Source organism: Leucoraja erinacea, chromosome 14 (assembly GCF_028641065.1).
Source record: "Leucoraja erinacea ecotype New England chromosome 14, Leri_hhj_1, whole genome shotgun sequence".
NCBI classification, from domain to species: Eukaryota; Metazoa; Chordata; class Chondrichthyes; order Rajiformes; family Rajidae; genus Leucoraja; species Leucoraja erinaceus.
In genome coordinates this window covers 1797252-1822205 of record NC_073390.1, presented here as the reverse complement: position 1 = coordinate 1822205, position 24954 = coordinate 1797252, and the positions used below count along the sequence as shown (strand labels likewise).

Genomic DNA, 24954 nt, shown 5'->3' with positions numbered 1-24954 from the left:
TGGTCTTTCAGATTATTGAGAATACTTTGACTTGGGAGGTTTGCTGCTATTATCCCTGATACCAGGCATACTCACTGTTCTCCTGCTTCACCCTACATACAATGTCATCCCTCAGTTCTTCCTCAACATTCAGATCTGAGCGTTACAGCAACTATAGCCGGCGATCGTCAGGTGACCCCAGCTTCGATCAATACCTAGACGCGACGAGGGATTTATTTGAGGAAGAAATGGACAAGACCTCCTTCAGGAATGGTCATTTTGTAAAACCTAGAAATGAATCCTTTGGATATGCAGGTTTGATATTTAATATCTAACTTTTTTTGTCTTTGACTTGTCTTTTGTCTTTAACTTTGACTTGACCTTAAGTTTGTTAAGGGTTTGGACACGCCAGAGGCAGGAAACATGTTCCCGATGTTGGGGGAGTCCAGTCCAGGGGCCACAGTTTAAGAATAAGGAGTAAGCCATTTAGAAAGGAGACGAGGAAACACTTTTTCTCATAGAGAGTGGTGAGTCTGTGGATTAAAGGTTATTCAATTCAATTCAATTCAATTCGAATTCTCTGCCTCAGAGAGCGGTGGAGGACGGTTCACTGTATGCTTTCAAGAGAGAGCTAGATAGGGCTCTTAAAGATAGCTGAGTCAGGGGATATGGGGAGAAGGCAGGAACGGGGTACTGATTGGGGATGATCAGCCATGATCACATTGAATGGCAGTGCTGGTTCGAAGGGCCAAATGGCCTACTCCTGCACCTATTGCCTATTGTCTATTGTCTATTGACTTCATAGATATTTATAAGCCTCCCCAAGACAGTCTTTGCAATACGAATGTGCAGGAAGGAACTGCAGATGGCGGTTTAAACCAAATAGACACAACAAATGGAGTAACTCAGCAGGGTAGGCAGCAGGTCTGGAGAGAAGGAATGGGTGACGTTTCAGATCGAGACCCTTCTTCAGACGTCACCCAATCCTTCTCTCCAGAGATGCTGCCTGTCCCGCTGAGTTACTCCTGCTTTTTGTGTCTATCTTCTGCAATGAGAATGTTGCAAGTGTTATTATTACTTCAGGCAGGCGGTTCTACACAAGTGTAAGGTTACAGTACAGAGCTGTCCATCATTTGCAATCCCATTTTGGGATAAAATGGAACTGCTTGATAGGGAAAAAAATAATTATTCCAGGATTGGAAAAGCCTCAGCAGATTGTAGAGAAGTTGAGTTTGTATGTAATCTTATTGAACCTTCTTTGACGTGTAAAATGAACAAGAACTAAAACCATATAACCATATAACAATTACAGCACGGAAACAGGCCATCTCGGCCCTACAAGTCCGTGCCGAACAACTTTTTTTCCCTTAGTCCCACCTGCCTGCACTCATATCACAACCCTCCATTCCCTTCTCATCCATATGACTATCCAATTTATTTTTAAATGATACCAATGAACCTGCCTCCACCACTTCCACTGGAAGCTCATTCCACACCGCTACCACTCTCTGAGTAAAGAAGTTCCCCCTCATATTACCCAAAAACTTCTGTCCCTTAATTCTGAAGTCATGTCCTCTCGTTTGAATCTTCCCTATTCTCAAAGGGAAAAGCTTGTCCACATCAACTCTGTCTATCCCTCTCATCATTTTAAAGACCTCTATCAAGTCCCCCCTTAACCTTCTGCGCTCCAGAGAATAAAGACCTAACTTATTCAACCTATCTCTGTAACTTAGACCTGTCCTGTCAGTTTGCACAGGAATACATATTTGACATGAATATTAATGTAGAACCTATGTAATATAATTATCAAAATTTAAAGAACGTTGCCTTTTTATCTAATCACATCTGAATTTTTTATCACAGTAATCTGTGCTTTATTCTCCCCACTGCCCACTGGCCACCCCAGCCCCAGTTATTTTTATTTGTTAGCCTCAGGGTTACCAATTACTTTCTTGTTGGTTTTTATATACCTTCCTCTGTGATTTACTTTCCAAACGGTATACACACGCATTTAGACAGAGAAGGGCTGATTAGGGATAGTTAGCATGATTTTGTACGTATGAGGTCATGTCTAACAAATCTGCATTTTTTGAGGATGTGACCAAAAAGGTTGATGAAGGCAGAGCTGTAGACGTTGTATATATGGTTTTCAGTAAGGCATTTGACAAGGTTCCGCATGGTAGGCTGCTGTGGAAGGTGAGATCCCATGGGATTCAAGGAGCGAAAGCTGAATCGATAAAATTGGCTTGGTGGAAGGAAGCAGAGGGTGATGGTGGAAGGTTGCTTCTCAGACTGGAGGCCTGTGACTAGTGGTGTGCCTCAGGGTTCAGTGCTGGGCCTGTTACTGTCTGTCATCCATATCAATGATTTGGATGTGATTGTACATGGCAAGATCAGCAAGTTTGCAGGTGACACAAAAGTGAGGTATTGTAGATAGTGAAGATAGTCGGCAAAAATTGCTGCAGGATCTTCTGGGCAGGTGGGATGAGGAATGGTTCTGGGGAGTGTTGTGGAGCAGAGGGATCTAGGAGTGCAGGTATATAGTTCATTGAAAGTGGCATCTGAGGCACTTGGCACAGTCAGAACATTGAGTATAGAAGTTAGGGCATGTTGCAGTTATATAAGACATTAGTGAGGCCGCAATTAGCGTATTGTGTTCAGGTTTGGGCACCATGTTATAGGAAAGATGTTGTCAAGCTGGAAAGGATGCAGAGAAGATTTGTGAGGATGCTGCCAGGACTCAAGGGCCTGAGCTTTAAGGAGAGGTTGAACAGGCTAGGACTATTGCTTGGAGTGCAGGAGGATAAGGGGCGATCTAATAGAGGTGTACAAAATCATGGGAGAAATAGACCGCGTAGATGCACAGTTTCTTGTGCAGTGGGGGAATCGAGACCCAGAGGACACAGGTTTAAGGTAAGGGGTAACCATTTCACCAAGGGGTGGTAGGTATATGGAATATGCTGCCGGAGGAGGTGGTTGAGACAGATACTATTGTAATGTTTAAGAAACATTTAGACAGGTACATGGATAGGACAGGTTGGCTGGTGAGGGCACGTTGGGCCAAAGGACCTTTTTCCACATTGTTAAGGGCCTGTCCCACTGTACGAGGTCATTCAAGAGTTCTCCCGAGTTTCCCCTGATTCGAACTCGGAGAATTACGGTAATAGCCGCTCGTAGGTACTCGGGGACTCTCGTGGACACTCTCCGCACTGTTGAAAAAACTTCACGAGCTTACTGCATTTCCCGAGTACCTGCCATTAGCGTTACGAGTCGCTAAGAGACGACCCGAGCTCCGACGTACCCGCTACGTACATTCTACATGCTTACCACTAGTTAGATTTTTTTTTAAACTCGGGAGAGCTCTTGGGTAAACTCGTATAGTGGGACAGGCCCTTAAGACTCTACTAGACCAAGTGCAGACCCGTTGGGTCTGTTTCCCCAACAGCGTTTGCGGGGGGGGGGGGGGGAGGGGGGGGGGGGGGGGATAGGGAGGGGGAAAGGAGAGGGGGTAGGGATAGATTTGGGAGGGAAAGGAGAGCGGGGTAGGGGGGAGGGGATGGGGGAGAGAGAGGGGGAGGAGAGAGAGAGGAGAGAGGGGGGGGGGGGAGGGGAGAGAGGGGGAGGGAGGAGGAGGGGAGGAGGGAGGGATGGGGGAGAGGGATGGGGAAGGGGGAAGGGGGTGGGGTAGAGAGAGGGAGATGGGGAGGGGTAAGAGGGGAAAGAGTGGGGGGGGAGGGAGAGGGAGGGGTAGCGGGAGTGAGTGGAAGAGGGAGAGAGGGATAGAGGAGTGGAAGAGGGGGGGGGGGTAGAGAGGGAAGAGGGGGTAGCGGGAGTGGTAGAAGAAGGGGGTGGGGGAGAGAGGGAGAGGGGAGAGGGGTAGGGAGAGGTGGGGAGAGAGAGTGGAAGAGTGGGGAGGAGAGGGAGGGGTAGTGGGTGGGAGCGGCGTGTGGTAGAAGAAGGACGGGGAAGAGTGGTGGAAGAGGGGACAGAGGGGTAGGGGGAAAGGGGGGTGGCGGGTAGCGGGGAAGGGAGGGGGGGGGGTGGGGAGAGAGAGAAGGGGGGGGGGAGAGGGAGAGGGGTGGGGAGAGGGAAACATAGAAATTAAGTGCAGGAGTAGGCCATTCGGACCTTTGAGCCTGCACCACCATTCAATATGATCATGGCTGATCATCCAACTCAGTATCCTGTACCTGCCTTCTGTTCATACCCCCTTATCCCTTTAGCCACAAGGGCCACATCTAACTCCCTCTTAAATATAGCCAATGAACTGGCCTCAACTACCTTCTGTGGCAGAGAGTTCCAGAGACTCACCACTATCTGTGTGAAAAATGTTTTCCTCATCTCAGTACTAAAGGATATCACCTTTATCCTTAAACTGTGTCCCGCTTGTCCTGGACTTCCCCAACATCGGGAACAATCTTCCTGCATCAGCTAAATGTAATTCAGAACTTTTCTCTTCGCAAGCAAAGTCAGAATGACGGTTAGTGAAGAATTCGAACAATCGCTGAACGTTCAGATGCTGCGCGCGCCTCCCTGCACCAAAGTGGGGGGGGGGGGGGGGGGGGGGGGGGGGGGGGGGGCGTGTGTCGTCACGCACAAAGATCTTGTAGCGGTGAGCTCCGCTATAAGATCTTTGGTCACACACTAAGCTCGCGCCTCCACAAACAGATGAGCGTCTTCTTGAATGGAGAGCGCGTGGCTGCCTCCACAAACAGTCACACGCACTGTGGACCCGCCCCCACAAAAAATATTGTGTGAGGAAGGGGAGGAGGAGGGAGGGGAGGTGGAGGGGGAGGGGGAGGAGAAGAAGAGTGGGGGAGGAGAGGATGGAGGGAGAGAGGTGGGGGGGGGAGGGGTTTGGAGCGGGTGTGCATGAGTCGAGAGAAGAGAGAAGGGCAGAGAGAGAGAGAGAGAGGCTGGAACAACAACAAAAAAAAGCTGGATAAACTCAGCGGGTGCAGCAGCATCTATGGACCGAAGGAAAAGGGCAACGTTTTTGGCCGAAACCCGGAAGAAGTGTTTCGGCCAAAAACGTTGACCATTCAATTCGCTCCATAGATGCAGCTGCACCCGCTGTGTTTATCCAGCTTTTTTTTATGTCGACCATCGATTTTCCAGCATATGTAGTTCGTTCTTCTAAGGCAGAGACTGTGCACGGTAAGGGAATGAGGAGGGAGAGGGGGAAGAGTGTGGAGGGGGGGGGAGAGGGGGATGGGAGGGGGAGAGGGGTGGGGGGAGAGAGGGGAAAGAGTGGGAGGGGGGGGGGGAGGGGGGGAGAGAGAAAGTGGAAGAGTGGGGAGGGAGGGAGGGAGGGAGGGGGGGGGGAGAGGGTAGCAGGAATGATGGAAGAGGGACAGGGGGAGTGGTGGAAGAGGGACAGAGGGGGTAGGGGAGTGGGGGAGAGAGGGGAAGGGAGGGGGAGACAGGGGTGGAGGAGGGCGAGGGGTGGGGTAAGGGGAGCGAAGTGGGAGAGGGAGGGGAAGGGGGAGTGGTGGAAGAGGGACAGAGGGGAAAGGTGCGGGGGAGAGAGGGATGGGGGAGAGAGAGATGGGTAGGAGAGGGGTGAGGAGAGGGAGAGGGGGAGGAGAGAAGGAGGAGAGAAGTGGAAGAGTGGGCAGGGAGGGAGGGGTAGCGGGAGTGGTGGAAGAGGGACGGGGGAGTGGTGGAAGAGGGACAGGGGTAGGGGAAGGGGTGTGACAGGGAAGGGTAGAAAGAGGGGTGAGGGAGGGAGAGGGGTGGGGTAAGAGGAGAGAAGTGGGAGAGTGGGGAGGAAGGGGTAGAGAGACTGGTGGAAGAGGGACAGAGTGGTAGGGGAAGGGGGTGGAGTTAGAGAGGGAAGGGGGGTGGGGGAGAGAGAGAGATGGGTGGCAGAGGGAGAGGGGTGAGGAGAGGGACACATAGAAACATAGAAATTAAGTGCAGGAGTAGGCCATTCGGCCCTTCGAGTCTGCACCGCCATTCAATATGATCACGGTTGATCATCCAACTCAGTATCCCATACCTGCCTTCTCTCCATACCCCCTGATCCCTTTAGCCACAAGGGCCACATCTAACTCCCTCTTAAATATAGCCAATGAACTTGCCTCAACTACCTTCTGTGGCAGAGAGTTCCAGAGACTCACCACTCTCTGCGTGAAAAATGTTTTCCTCATCTCAGTACTAAAGGATTTCCCCTTTATCCTTAAACTGTGTCCCGCTTGTCCTGGACTTCCCCAACATCTGGAACAATCTTCCTGCATCAGACAAATGCAATTCAGGACTTTTCTCTTCACAAGCAAAGTCAGAATGACAGTTAGTGAAGAATTTGAATAATCGCTGAGCGTTCTCTATGGCAACAATGTATTTGAGCATTGGGCATTGTGACATCACATGATGGAACGTTCACCATGGGCTGGGCTCCTGCAAAGGCATATGTAAATAGATCCATTCCGATTGGACATATGTGAACATCGGGCATTGTGACATCACACGATGGAACGTTCACCAGGGGCTGGGGCAGGTGCTGCTTCTATGGGTGAGAAGCCAGTTTATTTTTGAAATATTGAGGTGGGGGGGGGGGGGGGGGTGGGTGGGGGGTGAAGGATTTGATTAAAAAAGTGTACTTAAACACGACGAAATGTAATGAGGAGCGGATACTTAGAAAGAAAAGTGAAATCTCTACCGAAATGGAAAATATGTCGGCGATTCTGCGTCCGGTTTCGGAGTTGCGGGGAATCAAAGGAAGAAACGCGGCCGGAAGCCATACATGCAAATGGATCCATTCCGATTGGACGTCCGCGAGCGTCGGGCATCGCGATTGGACGTCCGCGAGCATCGGGCATTGTGACATCGCACGGCGGGAACGAATCGAAAGGCAGGAAGGGCGCCGTACGGCAGGCGGTCGGATGGGGCGAGAGTTTTATATATATACTAGACCAAGTGAAGACCCGTTGGGTCTGCTCCCCCAATGGTGTGATCCCCCAACCCAATATTTCACCATGCACCCGTCTCCTCCAATGGAACTGAAGCCGTTCTCAAAAGTAAGATTCCAGCACTGCCCTGCCTCCCTCAGCAGTGGATTAAAAAAAAAATCCAATGGCACCTGCCCTGCCTGCTGCAGCAGTGAAAAGTTCAGAATGTTCCTGTCTTGCAACTTTGTTTCGAAGTGTGTTGGAAGCTGACATGTAAATGGAGAAGCGAGTTTATTTTTGAAATACTTGGGGGTGGGGGAGAAGGATTTGATTAAAAACGTGCACTTCAACACGACGAAATGTAATGAGGAGCGGATACTTAGAAAGAAAAGCGAAATCTCTACCGAAATGGAAAAGATCTCGGAGATTGAGCGTCTGGATTGGGCATGGCAATGAATCAAAGGAAGAAATGCAGCCGGCAGCCGTACATGCAAATGGATCCATTCCGATTGGACATCTGCGAGCATCGGCCATTCCGATTGGACATCTGCGAGTATCGGGCACGAATCGAAAGGCAGGAAGGGCGCCGGTCGGCAGTCGGTCGGATGGCCCCAGAGTTTTATAGATAGATAGATAGATAGATAGATAGATAGATAGATAGATAGATAGATAGATAGATAGATAGATAGATAGATAGATAGATAGATAGATAGATAGATAGATGGTCTATGGCACTATGAAACTATGACTTTAATTTAAGTGGCTTGTTTTAAAAAGAATTGTATCTGCCAATTTATCACAAAGATATATTTCCGTATGTGAAATTAGAACAGTTAGACATTCTTTTGTTGGTGCTTTACCGTTAGGCACTAATGTTGTTGGAATTGAAAACTGTAGATATTGGAAATCTGAACACAAATCTGTAAGCCGGTCCAGCAGCATTAGTGGGGCATGCAATGGAGTCAAGGTTATAGGTCGAGGAACCTTTATCAGAATGCAAACAGAGAGAAGTCAGGCATGTTTTAAGTAGCAGAGGGTGGAAGAGTGGAGAGAATAGAAACATAGAAACATAGAAATTAGGTGCAGGAGTAGGCCATTCGGCCCTTCGAGCCTGCACCGCCATTCAATATGATCATGGCTGATCATCCAACTCAGTATCCCGTACTTGCCTTCTCTCCATACCCTCTGATCCCCTTGGCCACAAGGGCCACATCTAACTCCCTCTTAAATATAGCCAATGAACTGGCCTCAACTACCCTCTGTGGCAGAGAGTTCCAGAGATTCACCACTCTCTGTGTGAAAAAAAAGTTCTCCTCATCTCGGTTTTAAAGGATTTCCCCCTTATCCTTAAGCTGTGACCCCTTGTCCTGGACTTCCCCAACATCGGGAACAATCTTCCTGCATCTAGCCTGTCCAACCCCTTAAGAATTTTGTAAGTTTCTATAAGATCCCCTCTCAATCTCCTAAATTCTAGAGAGTATAAACCAAGTCTATCCAGTCTTTCTTCATAAGACAGTCCTGACATCCCAGGAATCAGTCTGGTGAACCTTCTCTGCACTCCCTCTATGGCAATAATGTCCTTCCTCAGATTTGGAGACCAAAACTGCACGCAATACTCCAGGTGTGGTCTCACCAAGACCCTGTACAACCGCAGTAGAACCTCCCTGCTCCTATACTCAAATCCTCCTGCTATGAAAGCCAACATACCGTTCGCTTTCTTTACTGCCTGCTGCACCTGCATGCCTACCTTCAATGACTGGTGTACCATGACACCCAGGTCTCGCTGCATCTCCCCCTTTCCCAATCGGCCACCATTTAGATAATAGTCTGCTTTCCCGTTTTTGCCACCAAAATGGATAACCTCACATTTATCCACATTATACTGCATCTGCCAAACATTTGCCCACTCACCCAGCCTATCCAAGTCACCTTGCAGTCTCCTAGCATCCTCCTCACACCTAACACTGCCCCCCAGCTTAGTGTCCGCAAACTTGGAGATTTACAATATATATTAATTCCCTTCAATTCCCTTTAATATGCCTTCAATTCCCTCATCCAGATCATTAATATATATTGTAAATAGCTGTGGTCCCAGTACTGAGCCTTGCGGTACCCCACTAGTCACTGCCTGCCTTTGTGAAAAGGACCCGTTTACTCCTACTCTTTGCTTCCTGTTTGCCAGCCAGTTCTCTATCCACATCAATACTGAACCCCCCCAATGCCGTGTGCTTTAAGTTTGTATACTAATCTCTTATGTGGGACCTTGTCGAAAGCCTTCTGGAAGTCCAGATACACCACATCCACTGGTTCTCCCCTATCCACGCTACTAGTTACATCCTCGAAGAATTCTATAAGATTCGTCAGACATGATTTACCTTTCGTAAATCCATGCTGACTTTGTCCAATGATGTCACCACTTTCCAAATGTGCTGCTATCCCATCTTTAATAACTGACTCTAGCAGTTTCCCCACTACCGATGTTAGACTAACTGGTCTGTAATTCCCCATTTTCTCTCTCCCTCCCTTCTTAAAAAGTGGGGTTACGTTTGCTACCCGCCAATCCTCAGGAACTACTCCAGAATCTAAAGAGTTTTGAAAGATTATTACTAATACATCCACTATTTCTGGAGCTACTTCCTTAAGTACTCTGGGATGCAGCCTATCTGGCCCTGCGGATTTATCGGCCTATCCATTCAATTACCCAACACCACTTCCCGACTAACCTGGATTTCACTCAATTCCTCCAACTCCTTTGACCCGCGGGCCCCTGCTATTTCTGGCAGATTATTTATGTCTTCCTTAGTGAAGACGGAACCAAAGAAGTTATTCAATTGGTCCGCCATATAGAGGGATTGTCTGCGATTAACATTGTCAAAGTAACGATTAGTTTACAAAACAGTAGTTGGTGACAGAAAAGAAAACTGACATGAGTTGGACAGAAGAAAAAGAAAGCGAATGGTATGTTAGCTTTCATAGCAAAAGGATTTGAGTATAGGAGCAGGGAGGTTCTACTCCAGTTGTACAGGGTCTTGGTGAGACCACACCTGGAGTATTGCGTACAGTTTTGGTCTCCAAATCTGAGGAAGGACATTATTGCCATAGAGGGAGTGCAGAGAAGGTTCACCAGACTGATTCCTGGGATGTCAGGACTGTCTTATGAAGAAAGACAGGATAGACTTTATACGCTCTAGAATTTAGGAGATTGAGAGGGGATCTTATAGAAACTTACAAAATTCTTAAGGGGTTGGACAGGCTAGATGCAGGAAGATTGTTCCCGATGTTGGGGAAGTCCAGGACAAGGGGTCACAGCTTAAGGATAAGGGGGAAATCCTTTAAAACCGAGATGAGAAAAACTTTTTTCACACAGAGAGGGTGAATCTCTGGAACTCTCTGCCACAGAGGGTAGTTGAGGCCAGTTCATTGGCTATATTTAAGAGGGAGTTAGATGTGGCCCTTGTGGCTAAGGGGATCAGGGTGTATGGAGAGAAGGCAGGTACGGGATACTGAGTTGGATGATCAGCCATGATCATATTGAATGGCGGTGCAGGCTCGAAGGGCCGAATGGCCTACTCCTGCACCTAATTTCTATGTTTCTATGTTTGAATGCCAGAAAGAAAAAAAGGTTAATTAAAATGAGTAAATTCAATATTTGAATACTTCAGGTGTCAGGGTTTATGGAGAGAAGGCAGGAGATTGGGGTTGAGAGGGAGAGATAGATCAGCCATGATGGAATGGCGGAGTAGACTTGATGGGCTGAATGGCCTAATTCTACTCCTATCACTTATATAGTCCCAATGGTTGTAGTATACCCAGATGGAAAATCGGGTGTTGTTCCTTCCGCTGACACTGGGCGTTGATGGAGCTATGTTGGAGGGTAGTGACAGATGATGAGAAGTTCAGGATTACTCTTCAGACTGATTGGAAATTGGGCGGCATAGTGCTGCAGTGGTGCACCGCCTTACAGCACCCGAGACCCGGGTTTCATCCTGACTACGGGAGCAGTCCGTACAGAGTTTGTATATTCTCCCCGTGGTCACGTGAGTTTACTCTGAGATCTTTGGTTTCCTCCCACACTGCAAAGATGTACAGGTTTGTAGGTTAATTGGCTTGGTATCAAAATGTAAATTGTCCCTAGTGTGTGTAGGGTAGTGTTAGCGTGCGGGGATCACTGGTTGGAGCATGCTCAGTAGGCCAAGAGGCCTGTTTCCATGCTGTATCTCTGAACTAAACTAAACTAAACTAAAATGTTCTTCAAAATGGTCACCCAACCTAGGTTGGTTTCTCCAGTGTGAAGGAGGCTACATTGTGAGCATCAAAAACAATTCACTGGATTGGAAGAAGTGGCTGTCCCAGGTGGTGGGATGGGAAGAGTGGAAGGTGCTACAGTTCTATGAGAAGCTGCTGTGAGAATGGGAGAGGTGAGCAGGCAGTGGCTCTCCCACATCCTCGGAAGTGCCCTGGTCATAATGGGGTCAGTTGCAGAGGCTCCGTGGCACACGAGATAGAATGGTGGCTTTGGGACAGCACGATCATGGTTTGGGTGTCAGCGTAGAGGGCGGTGACAAGGATTAGGCACCAGTGCAGAGCCCACACAGGTCGGGCGCATGGACCAGATGCAGTCTGCATCAGGTTGAAATGATGGATCAACTGCAGCGCCAGGCCAAGCCGACCCCTGGGAGGCTCAACTACTGGGAACACTAACCAAGGCATCAGTAGGGGGTATGGAGAGAAAGCAGGTACAGGATACTGAGTTGGATGATCAGCCATGGCCTACTCCTGCACCTATTTTCTATGTTTCTATGTTCACCTGCACCTTCTCCAAACTCATCTACTGTTCCAGGTGTCAACTCCTATATATCGGCGAGACCAAGCGCAGGTACAGCGATCGTTTCGCTGAACACCTCTGCTTAGTCCTCCTAAACCAATCTGATCGCCCGGTTGCTCAACACTTTAACTCTCCCTCCCATTCCCAAACTGACCTTTCTGTCCTGCGTCTCCTCCATTGTCAGAGTGAGGCCACACGCAAATTGGAGGAACAGCACCTCATATTTTGCTTGGGCAGCTTACACCCCAGTGGTATGAACATTGACTTCTCTAATTTCAAGTAGCACTTGCTTTCCCTCTCTCTCTCTATCCCTCCTCCCCCTTCCCAGTTCTCCCACCAGTCTTACTATCTCCGACTACATTTTATCTCTACCGCCCACATCCCTAAAATCAGTCTGAAGAAGGGTCTCGACCCGAAACGTCATACATTCCTTCTCTCCAGAGATGTTGCCTGTCCTGCTGAGTTACTCCAGCATTTTGTGTCTACCTTTGGTTTAAACCAGCATCTGCAGTTTTTTTCCTACACACAAGGCATCATTGATGTCTGGCAGTTTGATCCAGAAAACTCAATGTCAACACACAGTCGTCAAAGCAGAAAAGGTTCAACTGAATATTCTTCACATGGCTGTTTATAAAATATCAATAGAGGTCTTTGTTTATTTTGATATTCCTGTGATTGCTACTCAGGACACCAGGATTTCCTAGTCTTCTAAGTAATTGACTTGTCACCTGGAAGTTGGTTAGAAAGTTCAGTTTATTGTCAAGTGTACCGAGGTACAGTGAAAAGGTTTTGTTGCGTGCTAACCAGTCAGCAAAAAGACAATACATGTTTACAATTAACCCATTTACAGTGTACATATATATGATAAGGGAGTAACGTTTAGTGCAAGGCAAAACCAGTAAAGTCCAATCAAGATAGTCCGAGGGTCCCTGATGAGGTAGATAGCAGTTCAGGTCTACTCTCTGGTTGTGGTAGGTTGATTCATTTACCTGATAACAGCAAATGGACATCACCAGTTGCTGGGTGTCTTCTCTGGTTCTTGGTTTCCTGGTCCTCCAAAATATTCCAAATGGAATTTAAACTGGAGGTGGTGAAGGGAGGGCTTAAGCCAGAAAGGGTTATTGGGAAGAAAGAGCTACTTTAAATTTAGTTGCATCTGGTTGGGTAACTATGGTAGGGTGGAGATTATTCCATGCTGTAATTGTGCGGGGGAAGAACGAATTGCTGTACACATCTGTCTTTGTAGCTGGGATCACAAATTGGATCGAATGCCCTCGTCTGCTCCTAATTGGTTTGGGTTTGGTGTAGGTCTTGTAGTCTATGTCGAGCTGACCATTTAACATTTTGTAAAAACAGGTCAAACGGTGAGCTTCACGTCTGTCTTGGAGAGGGTTCCACCCCAGAGAATTCAGAAGTTTGGTGACACTCGCTTCTCTCTCATAGGTGTTAGTAACAAATCGAGCTGCCTGTCTTTGGACACGTTCGATGGAAGAAATGTTTTTATTTGTGTATGGGTCCCATGCTGCAACTGCGTAGTCCAAATGAGGTCTAACGAGGGTGAAGTATAGCTTCTCCTTGACAGAAGTTGAACAATGATGAAAGTTGCGCCTCAGAAAGTTTAGGACACCTGTTGCTTTCACCGTTGCATGATGAGTCTGACCATTCCAACGCAGATCATTCTGCAATTTGATGCCAAGATACTTGGTTTGTTTGGATTCTTCAAGGGTGGCACCAAGTATATTGTAAGATGTTTCGCCTGGATTCCTCTTTCTGGTGACACGCATGGTTTCACATTTGGAAGGAGTTGAACTGCATGCCCCATTGTTGTGACCACTCAACCATAGTATCGAGATCCTTTGGGAGAGCATCTTCATCATCAGCTGACTTAATTGGACGGTACAGCAAACAATCATCAGCGAAAAGTGGTGATGCTCTGCCAGGCCTGTACTGCAGCCATCTTTAGCTTATGATTGTTTTAGGGGCTAGTCCCTTCAGTTTTCTGTCCAGCATATAAAAGGCATGTTCAATTGGGCAGATCAGGTGATTGACATGGCTAATCAAGAATTGACAATTTTTTAACTTAGAAAACTCCTTTGTTGCTTTAGCAGTATGTTTGGGATCATTGGCTTGCTGTGGAATAAACCCCTGGCCCATGAGTTTTGAGGCATTTGTTTGAACTTGAGCAGATAGGGTGTCTATACACTTCAGAATTCATCATGCTAGTACCATCAGCAGTTGCATCATCAATGAAGATAAGTGAGCCAGTACCCTCAGCAGTCATACATGCCCAGGCCATAACACCCCCACCACCGTGTTTCACAGATGAGGTGGTCTGCTTTGGATCTTGGGCAGTTCCTTCTCTCCTCAATACTTTGCTCTTGCCATCACTCTGACACAAGTTCATCTTCATCTCATCTGTCCACAAGACTCTTTTCTAGAACTGTAGTTGCTTTTTTAAGTACTTCTTGGCAAACTGTAACCTAGCCATCCTATTTTTGCGGCTAACCAGTGGTTTGCATCTTGCAGTGTAGCCTCTGTATTTCTGTTCATGAAGTCTTCTGCGGACAGTGGTCATTAACAAATCCACACCTGACTCCTGAAGAGTGTTTCTGATCTGTCGAACAGGTGTTTTGAGATTTTTCTTTATTATAGAGATAATTCTTCTGTCATCAGCTGTGGAGGTCTTCCTTGGCCTGCCAGTCCCTTTGTGATTATTAAGCTCTTTCTTCTTAATGATGTTCCAAACAGTTGATTTTGGTAAGAAAAATAGAAACATAGAAAATAGGTGCAGGAGTAGGCCATTCGGCCCTTCCCACCTGCACCGCCATTCAATAAGATCATGGCTGATCATCCAACTCAGTATCCTGTACCTGTCTTCTCTCCATACCCCCTGATCCCTTTAGCCACAAGGGCCACATCAAACTCCCTCTTAAATATAGCCAATGAACTGGCCTCAACCATTCTCTGTGACAGAGAATTTCACAGATTCACCACTGTGTGAAAAAAAAAATTCTCATCTCGGTCCTAAAAGACTTCCCCCTTATCTTTAAACTGTGACCCCTTGTTCTGGACTTTCCCAACATTGGGAACAATCTTCCTGCATCCAGCCTGTCCAAACCCTTAAGAATTTTGTAAGCTTAAGGTTTGGCTGATGTCTCTAATAGTTTTTCTTGTTTCTCAGTCTCATAATGGCTTCTTTGACTTTCATTGGCACAACTTTGGTCCTCATGTTGATAAACAGCAATAAAAGTTTCCGAAGGTGATGGAAAGACTGGAGGAAACACTAGGTGCTGAGAGCTCTCATTAAGGAGGCGATTAAACATACCCGAACAATTACAAACACCAATGAAGCCATGTGTCCCAAACATTATGATGCCCTGAAATGGGAGGACTATGTATAAACACAGCTGTAATTTCTACATGGTGAAATCAAAATGTATAAAAATACCTTTTAATAAAATCTGACAATGTGCACTTTAACCACATGTGATTTTTTTCCATTACAAATCTCAAATTTGTACAGAGGCAAATAAATAAATGATGGGTCTTTGTCCCAAACATTATGGAGGGCACTGTATAACCCAGCAGCTGCAGCAAGGACATTTATTTTGCATCTCAGCCTGGCACAACAATTTCCACGTTATATTAATTAAAAATATATCTAATTAATCTAATCAGCATGCCTTAGTAAGAAATATATGTATGCATGTATATAATACATGAGAATACTTTCTTGCTTTTCACTATGTTTTGTTTTCAATCATAATAGCTCCAGTATCTGGGCGTCAGGGAAGCCTTGGAAATGTCAACATTATTGGTGAAACTTACCAAGTTACAGCTGATGTCAGTCAGTTTGATCCAGAAGAGATCATTGTCACCATGTACAACTACCACATAGTCATCAAAGCCGAAAAGGTTCAAATGATTCATCCTTGTATTGTTCCAAACAAAATATCAATTGCAATTAATAAAAGATTAACAGCCCATTGCCAAACGAGGTGTAGGAAGGAACTGCAGATGCTGGTTTACCGAAGATAGACACAAAATGCTGGAGTAACTCAGCGGGATAGGCAGCATCTCTGGAGAAAAGGAATGGGTGACGATTTGGGATAAGACCGTTCTTCAGACTGAAACTGTGCCCTGACTCTCAGTCTTAAGAAGGGTCTTGACCCAAAACGTCACCATTCCTTCTCTCCATAGATGTTGCATGTCCCGCTGAGTTACTCCCTCCCTCTCCTTACCCCTCCTTCCCCCCTCCTTCCCTTCCCTCCCTCTCCCACTCTCCCCGATCTCCCTCCACTCTCCCCGATCACCCCCCACTCTCACGGGCAACCTTCTTGCAAGGAGCAATTACTCTAATGGGATTTTATTACTGGCTGCCCAATAGCTAGTGGGAGATAGAGGGACAGGTATTACAGAAGGAAGCAAGATCCACTGGGTAATGGCAGTGGGTGACTTTAACTTCCGTAATATTGACTGGGACTTACTCAGGGCAAGAGGATTAGATTGTGCAGAATTTGTGAGGTGCATCCAAAAAGGTTTTCTTAAATAGTCCGCGAATAATCCGACTAGACGAGGGAGCACTGGACCTTGCATTGGAAAGGAGCATGGCCAGGTGACTGATGGTGCAGTGGAAGAACTAGGGGATAGTGATCAGGTGATCTTATAGAGGTGTATAAGGTAATGAGAGGAATATGTAGAGTAAATGCACAGTTTTGTTTTACACAGAGTAGGGGAATCAAGCACCAGAGGACGTAGGTTTGAGTTGAGGGGAGAAGGGTTTAATAGGAAACCTGCGTGGGAACTTTTTTCCACAAAGGGTGGTAGGTGTATGAACAAAAACTGCTGGAGGAGGTGGTTGAGGAGGTTACTATCACAACTTTTAAGAAACATTTAAATAGGTACATGGATCGGATAGATTTAGAGGGATATTGACCAATCGCAGGCAGGTGGGACTAGTGTAGATGGGGCATGTTGGTTGGCGTGGGCAAGTTGGGCTGAAGGGCCTCTCTCCATGCTGTATGACTGTATGACTCTAACTGCTCCAGCTTTTTTGTGTCTGTATCTGCATCTGCAGTTCCTTCCTACACATATCCATAGTTTTTAAGATTATATTGAATAGGGAGAAGACTGGATGTTGCGGGAAGGTACTTAATTGGGGCAAGGCAGGTTACAATGTCAATAGGCAGAAGCTAAGAAGCTCAGCAGAGTAGACTGGGATCAGTTGTTAGGACATATGGGAGTTGTTTAATGATGAGCTGATCAAAGTGTATGAGGTTATAAACTTGGTCAGGAAGAAAAGGAAGTGTATGTCAGGTTTAAGAATGTATCAGATTGTACCCGGAAATCTGGGGAGTGAGCAATGGTTTTCCTGTGTTTAAGAATGAAAGCGGAGAGAATCCAGGGAACTATAGGCCAGTGAGCCTCAAGTCGGTGGTAGGGAAACTACTGGAGAGAATTATTTGAGACAGGATTTACTCGCATTTGGACAAGAATGGGCTAATTAAGGTTAGCCAGCACGGCTTTGTAAACTGCACATTGTGTCTAGCTTGATTGAGTTTTTTGAGGAGGTGACAATGGAGAAGGCAGGGTGGTGGATGTTGTGTACATGAACTTTAGCAAGTGGGAGAGTCTAGGACCATGATTGAATGGTGGAGTTGATGGGCGGAATGGCCTAATTCTGCTGCTATAACTTATGACCTTATGGACCTGGAATATAGAACCACTTCCACTCTATCCAGGCCTTTCACCACTTAACATGTTCTATGTTCTAGGTCAGGTAGCAGGTGAAGTGAGATAAATGATGTATTAGGTGTAGAATTGTGAAATGAAGCATGTTTACAACATTTAGTTGTCATCCATAACCCCAAATGATAACACAAGTTTGCTTTCATATCTTCAGGTAGCTGCAGATGGAACCATCATAAACACCTTCACTCATAAGTACCAGCTCCCTGAAGACATGGATCCCCTGTCAGTGAGCTGCTCGCGAACTGATGTTGGTATTCTTACCATCAATGTTAGGAGGAATCCAATGAAACAAGCGGAACCTCCACAACCAGTTTTGGACTGAAGTTCAACTGTACATCCAATACATATTCCTGAAGGAACTGGCTGGTCAGGCAGCAACTGTGGAGGAAAATAAACAGACAAGATTTGGGTTGTGGTGCTACTTTAGTCTGAAGAAGGGTCCTGACCCAAAATATCTTCTGTCCATTTCACACAGAGGGCGGTGGGTGTATGGAACAAGCTGCCAGAGGAGGTAGTTGAGGCATGGACTATCCCAACGTTTAATAAACAGTTAGACAGATACATGGATAGAAGAGGTTTGGAGGGATATGGGCCAAACTCTGGCAGGTGGGACTAGTGTTTAGTTTAGTTTAGCTTAGAGATACAGCGCGGAAACAGGCCCTTCGGCCCACCCGATCAGCGCCGACCAGCGATTCCAGCACATTCACACTACCCTAGACACACACACGGGACAATTTTTTCATTTAACAGTTAATTTAGACAATTAACCTACAAACCTGTACGTTTTTGGAGCATGGGAGGAAACGGAAGATCTCGGAGAAAACCCACGCAGGTCACGGGGAGAATGTGCAAACTCCGTACAGATGGCACCCGTAGTCGGGATCAAACCCGGGTCCCGGCGCTGCATTCGCTGTCAGGCTGCAACTCTACCGCTGCGCCACCTTGACCACCCATTGTAGCTGGGACATGTTGGCTGGTGTGGGCAAGTTGGGCACTCTATGAATCTATTTCCCTCCACTGTTGCTTCCTGACACATGGAGTTCCTCCAGCAGTTTGTTTTTGTGCTCAGGATTGTAGCATCTGCAGTATCTTGTGTCAGCAGTGAAAAAAATGCATTGTTTCCCTGGCTGCTTATTAATTCATACATTCTGGCTAAATGATGATGGCAAAATATATATATGAATGTTTCTGCTCAATCTTTGCATATGTTTTTTTATTAATTTTGGATATATTTGGCAGGTTTTAATTGTGCATTTGATTCATGTACATCTTGACTTTGAGGGGGGGTAGAATATTGAATTACTAAAATATAACACAAAATAATTCGTTTTTTCATTATATCAAAGAAGATTTGTGCAAATTCACACTCTGCTGAAATATATAAAGCTTTATGGCAAGTTCTAGGCTAAACCACTGTTTGATTAGGTTTAAGATAGTTATGGATAGGGACAGAGAGGGCCCACATGTTAAAATGCTAAATTGGGTAATTTTGAGGGTGTGAGAGAAAGTCTCAATCAAGTTGATTGGGGCAGGTTGTTTCAGGGGAAAGGAACATCAGCCAAGTGGGATGTTTTTAAAAGTGTGCTGACAAGAGCTCAGTATATGCACATCCCTGTTAGGCCCCTGTCCCACTTAGGAAACCTGAACGGAAACCTCTGGTGACCTTGCCCATGACCCAAGGTTTCCATGAGGTCGCCGGAGGTTTTGGTCACTCGCCTGGAAAGCCTCGAGCTGGATCGACCGAACTGCGAGCTGCATCTACCGACCGCACATACACACACACACAAACACATCGCGAAGGTGGGGGCCATGGAGAGCGGTGGAGAGCTGTCTGCACGATGAAGAGGAAGGTAAATGGCTGCCACAGAGCACAGTAAGTCCTTTAGGGAGCGCGGGGGGGGGGGGGGGGGGGGGGGGGGGATGGAGAAAGGGAAAGAAGCAGAGAGAGGAGAGGGAGAGAGAGGGGGGAGAGAGAGAAGGGAGAGAGAAGTGGGGAGAAGGGGGGGAGAAGGGGGGAGAAGGAGAGGAGAAGGGGGGGAGAGAAGGGGGGAGAAGGAGAGGAGAAGGGGGGAGAAGGAGAGGAGAGGAGAAGGGGGGAGAAGGGGGAGGAGAAGGGGGGAGAAGGAGAGGAGAAGGGGGGAGAAGGAGAGGAGGAGGAGAAGGGGGGAGAAGGAGAGGAGAGGGAGAAGGGGGAGAGAGAGGGGGAGAAGAAGGGGGGAGAAGGGGGGAGAAGGGGGGAGAAGGGGGGAGAAGGGGGAGAGAAGGGGAGGAGAAGGGGGGGAGAAGGGAGGAGAGGGGAGAGAGAAGGGAGAGAAGGGGGGTAGAAGGGGGGGAGAAGGATAGGAGAAGGGGAGAGAAGAGAAGGGGAGAGAAGGGGGGGAAGAAGGAGAGGAGAAGGGGGGAGAAGGGGAGAGAAGGGGGGCGAGAAGGGGGGGAGAAGGATAGGAGAAGGGGAGAGAAGGGGAGAGAAGGGGGGGAGAAGGGGGAGAGGGGAGAGAAGGGGAGAGAAGGGAGAAGAGGAGAGAGGGGGGGGAGAGAAGGGGGGGGAGAAGGGGGGGGGAGAAGGGGAGGAGAAGGGGAGGAGAAGGGGAGAGAAGGGGCGAGAAGAGGAGAGAAAGGGGGGGAGAAGGAGTGGAGACAGTTTTAAGAAGTTTAATAAAGTTTAGCGTGCATTTTACCTACCGGTGGATCTTCTAGGTCGTGAAACTCCAATGAGCCAATCAAAATGGCCGGTGAGCGAAGGAGGTGGCTTTCGACTGCCTGTAAGTAAATAGCGGCCCCACTCCACTGGCTTCGACCAATCAGCAACCTATTTTTAGTCGATTTTTAGTCGGTTTTGATCATGTTGAAACAATCGAATCAACCTAGATGAATCCTCAACCACGCTGAAAACCACTTTCGACCATTAGCTAGAGTGACCAAAACCTCTGACGAGCTAATGGAAACCTTGGGTCGCGGACAAGGTCACCAGAGATTTTGGTTCAGGTTTCCTAAGTGGGACAGGGGTTTTAGAGTGAAGGGCAAGGCAAGGAAGCTTAGCTGACGAGGGAAATTGAGGTGTTGGTCAAGAATAAGAAGGATGCATGGGGCAGGTATAGGCAACTGGAATCAAGTGTATCCCTAGAGGAGTTTTGGGAACTAAAGAGCAAAGTAAAAAAAGAAATCAGAAGGGCAAAAAGGGGCCAAGACATAACTATGGCAGATAGTATTAAGGACAATCCCAAGAGATCTTATAAATACATAAGGGGGAAAAGGGTAACTAGAGAGAGAGTAGGACCTCTCTGGAATCAAAGGGTCACCACTGTGTGGAGCCACAGGAGATGGGCAAGATATTCAATGAGTATTTCTCCTCTGGATTCACCATGGAGAAATACAGGAGGACGGAGGAACTTAGGGCAGTCATTGGAAGTGCCTTGAGAGCAGTGAGTGTTACTGTCGAGGAAGTACTGAAGGTACTGTCATATATGAAGGGAGACAAATCTCCAGGGCCTGATCAGATATATCCGAGGGCATAGTGGGAAACCAGAGAGGAAATTGCGGGAGCTCTGGTTGAAATTTTCGAGTCGTCTTTAAATACAGGAGAGGTGCTGGAAGACTGGAGGGTGGCAAATGTTGAGCCTCTTTTCAAGAAGGGCTGCAGGGAAAATGCTGGGAACTATAGGCTGGTGAGCTTAACATCTGTAGTTGGAAAGTTACTAGAGTGTATTCTGAGAGATAGGTTATACAGGCATTTAGATGGACAAGGGTTGATTAGTCAGCATGGTTTTGTATGTAGGAGGTCACAAATCTGATTGAGTATTTTGAAGACATGTCCAAAAAGGTTGATGAGGGGAGAGTTGTAGATGTACTGTATCTATGGGCTTCAGCAAAGGATTCGACAAGGTTCCACAATGGTTTGGATGAGAACATACATGACAAGATTAGCAAGTTTGCAGATGATACAAAAGTGGATGGTTTTACAGATAGTGAAGATGGTTGTGAAAAATTGCAGTAGGATCTGGATCAATTTAAAGAGCAATAGAAGATAACTGAAAAGGCAATACGGGGAGAAAAGATGAGGTACGAAGGTAAGTTAGCCAAGAATGTAAAGGAGGATAGTAAAAGCTTCTTTAGGTATGTGAAGAGGAAAATATTAGTTAAGACCACAGTTGGCCCCTTGAAGATTGAAAAAGGTAAATTTATTATGGGGAACAAGGAAATGGCAGATGAACAGGTACTTTGGATCCATCTTCACTAAGGAGGACACAAACGATCTTCCAGAGGATCTGGGGTAACAGAGGAACTGAAGGAAATCCACATTAGGCAGGAAACGGTGTTGGGTCGACTGATGGGTCAGAAGGCTGATAAATCCCCAGGGCCTGATGGTCTGCATCCCAGGGTACTTAAAGAAGTGGCTCTAGAAATTGTGGATGCATTGGTGATAATTTTCCAATGTTCTATAGACTCAGGATCAGTTTCTGTGGATTGGAGGGTAGCTAATGTTATCCTACTTTTTAAGAAAGGTGGGAGAGAGAAAACAGGGAATTATAGACCAGTTAGCCTGACATCGGTGGTGGGGAAGATGCTGGAGTCAATTATAAAAGATGAGATAGCCGAACATCTGGATGGCAGTAACAGGATCGGTCCAAGTCAGCATGGATTTACGAAGGGGAAATCATGCTTGACTAACCTGCTGGAATTTTTTGAGGATGTAACTAGGAAAATGGACAAGGGAGAGCCAGTGGATGTGGTGTACCTGGACTTTCAGAGAGCATTTGATAAGGTCCCACATAGGGGATTAGTGGGCAAAATTAGGGCACATGATATTGGGGTTAGGTGCTGACATGGATAGTAAATTGATTGGCAGACAGGAAGGAAAGCGTAGGGATTAACGGGTCCCTTTCAGAATGGCCGGCAGTGACTAGTGGCATACCACAAGGCTCGGTGCTAGAACCGCAGCTATTTATTATATATATTAATGATCTAGATGAAGGGATTACAAGTAACATTAGCAAATTTGCAGATGACACAAAGCTGGGTGGCAGTGTGAACTGGGAGGAGGATGCTATGAGAATGCAGGGTGACTTGGACAGGTTGGGTGAATGCTTGCACTTTGGTAGCAAAAACAGGGCTGTCATATACAGGACTGTCATATACTGAGAGAATGGAGTGGCCGAGCTTGGATACTCTGGAGTTTAGAAGGATGAGAGGATATCTTATTGAAACATATAAGATTATTAAAGGTTTGGACACACAAGAGACAGGAAACATGTTCCCGATGTTGGGGGGGTCCAGAACCAGGGGCCACAGTTTAAGAATAAGGTGTAAGCCATTTAGAACAGAGATGAGGAAACACTTTTACACACAGTTGTGAGTCTGTGGAATTCTCTGCCTTGGAGGCCGGTTCTCTGGATACTTTCAAGAGAGAGCTAGATAGGGCTCTTGAAGATAGCAGTCAGGGGATATGGGGAGAAGGCAGGAACGGGGGTACTGATTGTGGATGATCAGCCATGATCACATTGAATGGCGGTGCTGGTCTACTCCTGCACCTATTGTCTATTGTTTATTGATTGGACAGGTGGGCTGAGGAATTGCTGATGGAATTTAATACAGAGAAGTGTGACCTAAGGGGTTATCTGTGCTGCGATTCCACATTCACCCTGATGATCATATGCATTTTCCCTCGATGCCCTGGCCTAACCCCCACTTGCCAAATACCTACCGGGTTCAGAAATTAACTGGCTATTGCAAAATTGCACCTACTTTAGGGTGGCAAGATCATGGTGGGGGATGAGTGGGCTGATGGAATCATACAAACATAGAAACATAGAAAATAGGGGCAGGAGGAGGTCATTCGGCCCTTCGAGCCTGCACCGCCATTCATTGTGATCATGGCTGATCATCTCCATTCAATAACCCGTGCCTGCCTTCTCCCCATATCCCTTGATTCCACTAGCCCCTAGATGGAGACATGGTTGGAAAAAGGGATTCTTTTAGGAGGTGTTTCTTGGTTGGCAGGGTTGTAGTGGGCTGAAGGGCCTTATTCAATGCTGTAGGATTTCATGATTCTATTCCCTCGCACAATGCCAATAATCGGACCATAGCCCCGTGTCACGGGGAATATGCGCGTTAGAATTCTGGATCTCTCTCACATTGTTCATCAGGAACTGAAGGCAGGTTCAACCAACTGCTCCGACACTTCTATCAACAGGGCATCATGGCCTACTCTGGAATGCAATAACTACCAAGATCAAGCTGGGGTATTCAACATATTCAGACTCCTTCAAACAACCTTCAACGTGACAAGATCAGATTGAACCATTTCAGCTAAAATAAATGGTGTATTTCTTTACCGGCAATTTATGAATGAATACGTTTTTTGGCCAAGTATGTTCACATACAAGGAATTTGCTTTGGTGCTCCGCTCGCAAGTGACAACATGACGGGAAAGGAATGGAGGGTTATGGTCTGAACGCAGGTATATGGGACTAGGGGAGAATACGTGTTCGGCACGGACTAGAAGGGTCGAGATGGCCTGTTTCCATGCTGTAATTATTATATGGTTATATGACATACAGTGACAATTAAGAATGACACATAAAACATTAAACATTAATAATTAAACATTATTGATTAAACATGGGAATTAAATAAAATCCAAGAGCAAAAGGAGGCTACAGATTTTTGTTTATTGAGTAGAGCTACTACTCGTGGAACAAAAGCTGTTTTTATGTCTGGCTGTGGCAGCTTTGACAGTCCAGAGTCCGGCATTAATCACACAGAAGCAGTGACTAAGAATAAGAAGATAGACACAAAATGCTGGAGTAACTCAGCAGGGCAAGCAGCACCTCTGGTGGGAAGGAATGGGTGACGTTTCGGGTCGAGACCCTTCTTCAGACTTAGCATCAGGGCAGAGGGAAACTAGAGATATGGAAAGTGAAGGTGTGAAAACAACAGAGCAAAGCAGGCCATGCTCAAGGAAATGTAGAATGCTTCATTGTTGGCTGGAGAGAAGGTGGCATCAAGGCATAAAAACAGTCAAATTAATCAGGACAATAAAACTAGTTGGAGAACTAGGGTGGGAGGAGGGACGGAGACCGAGGGAAAGCAAGGGTTATAGAGAAATCAAAATTCATCCACACCTTGCCCTTCCATTTCTTTTACTTCCCACTCCCCTGATTCTCAGTCTGAAGAAGGGTCTCGACCCGAAATGTCACCATTCCTTCTCTCCAGATATGCTGCCTGTTCCAGCATTTGGCGTCTATCTTCGGTGCAAACTCCCATCTGCAATTCCTTTCTACACCTAAAGGGGCTGTCCCACTGTACGAGCTAATTCAAGAGCTCTCCCGAGTTTAAAAAAAAAATCAAACTCGTGGTAAGAACGTAGAATGTACGTAGCGGGTACGTCGGAACTCGGGACGTCTCTTAGCGACTCGTAACGCTAACGGCAGGTACTCGGGAAACGCGGTAAGCTCGGGAAGACTCGTGAAGATTTTTCAACATGTCCACGCGAGCCCCGAGTGCCTACGA

At 46.7% G+C, this 24954-nt stretch overlaps 1 protein-coding gene across 1 annotated transcript; it reads left to right on the top strand.

The window, feature by feature from the left end:
* Positions 1 to 19295, top strand: LOC129703183 (heat shock protein beta-7-like). The gene is made up of 3 exons (XM_055645359.1): positions 1 to 294; positions 15464 to 15609; positions 17597 to 19295. The coding sequence occupies exons 1-3, from the start codon at positions 102 to 104 to the stop codon at positions 17765 to 17767; spliced, it is 510 nt and encodes a 169-aa protein (XP_055501334.1). The 5' UTR covers positions 1 to 101; the 3' UTR covers positions 17768 to 19295.
* The last annotated feature ends 5659 nt before the right edge of the window (positions 19296 to 24954 follow it).

Bases quoted from the DNA above. Each gene is read 5' to 3' on its own strand.
- LOC129703183 (XM_055645359.1), top strand. From the start codon at position 102: ATGTCATCCCTCAGTTCTTCCTCAACATTCAGATCTGAGCGTTACAGC. The intron at 295-15,463 runs GTTTGATATTTA...CAATCATAATAG, and splicing joins TGAATCCTTTGGATATGCAG to CTCCAGTATCTGGGCGTCAG. The intron at 15,610-17,596 runs GTTCAAATGATT...TCATATCTTCAG, and splicing joins TAGTCATCAAAGCCGAAAAG to GTAGCTGCAGATGGAACCAT.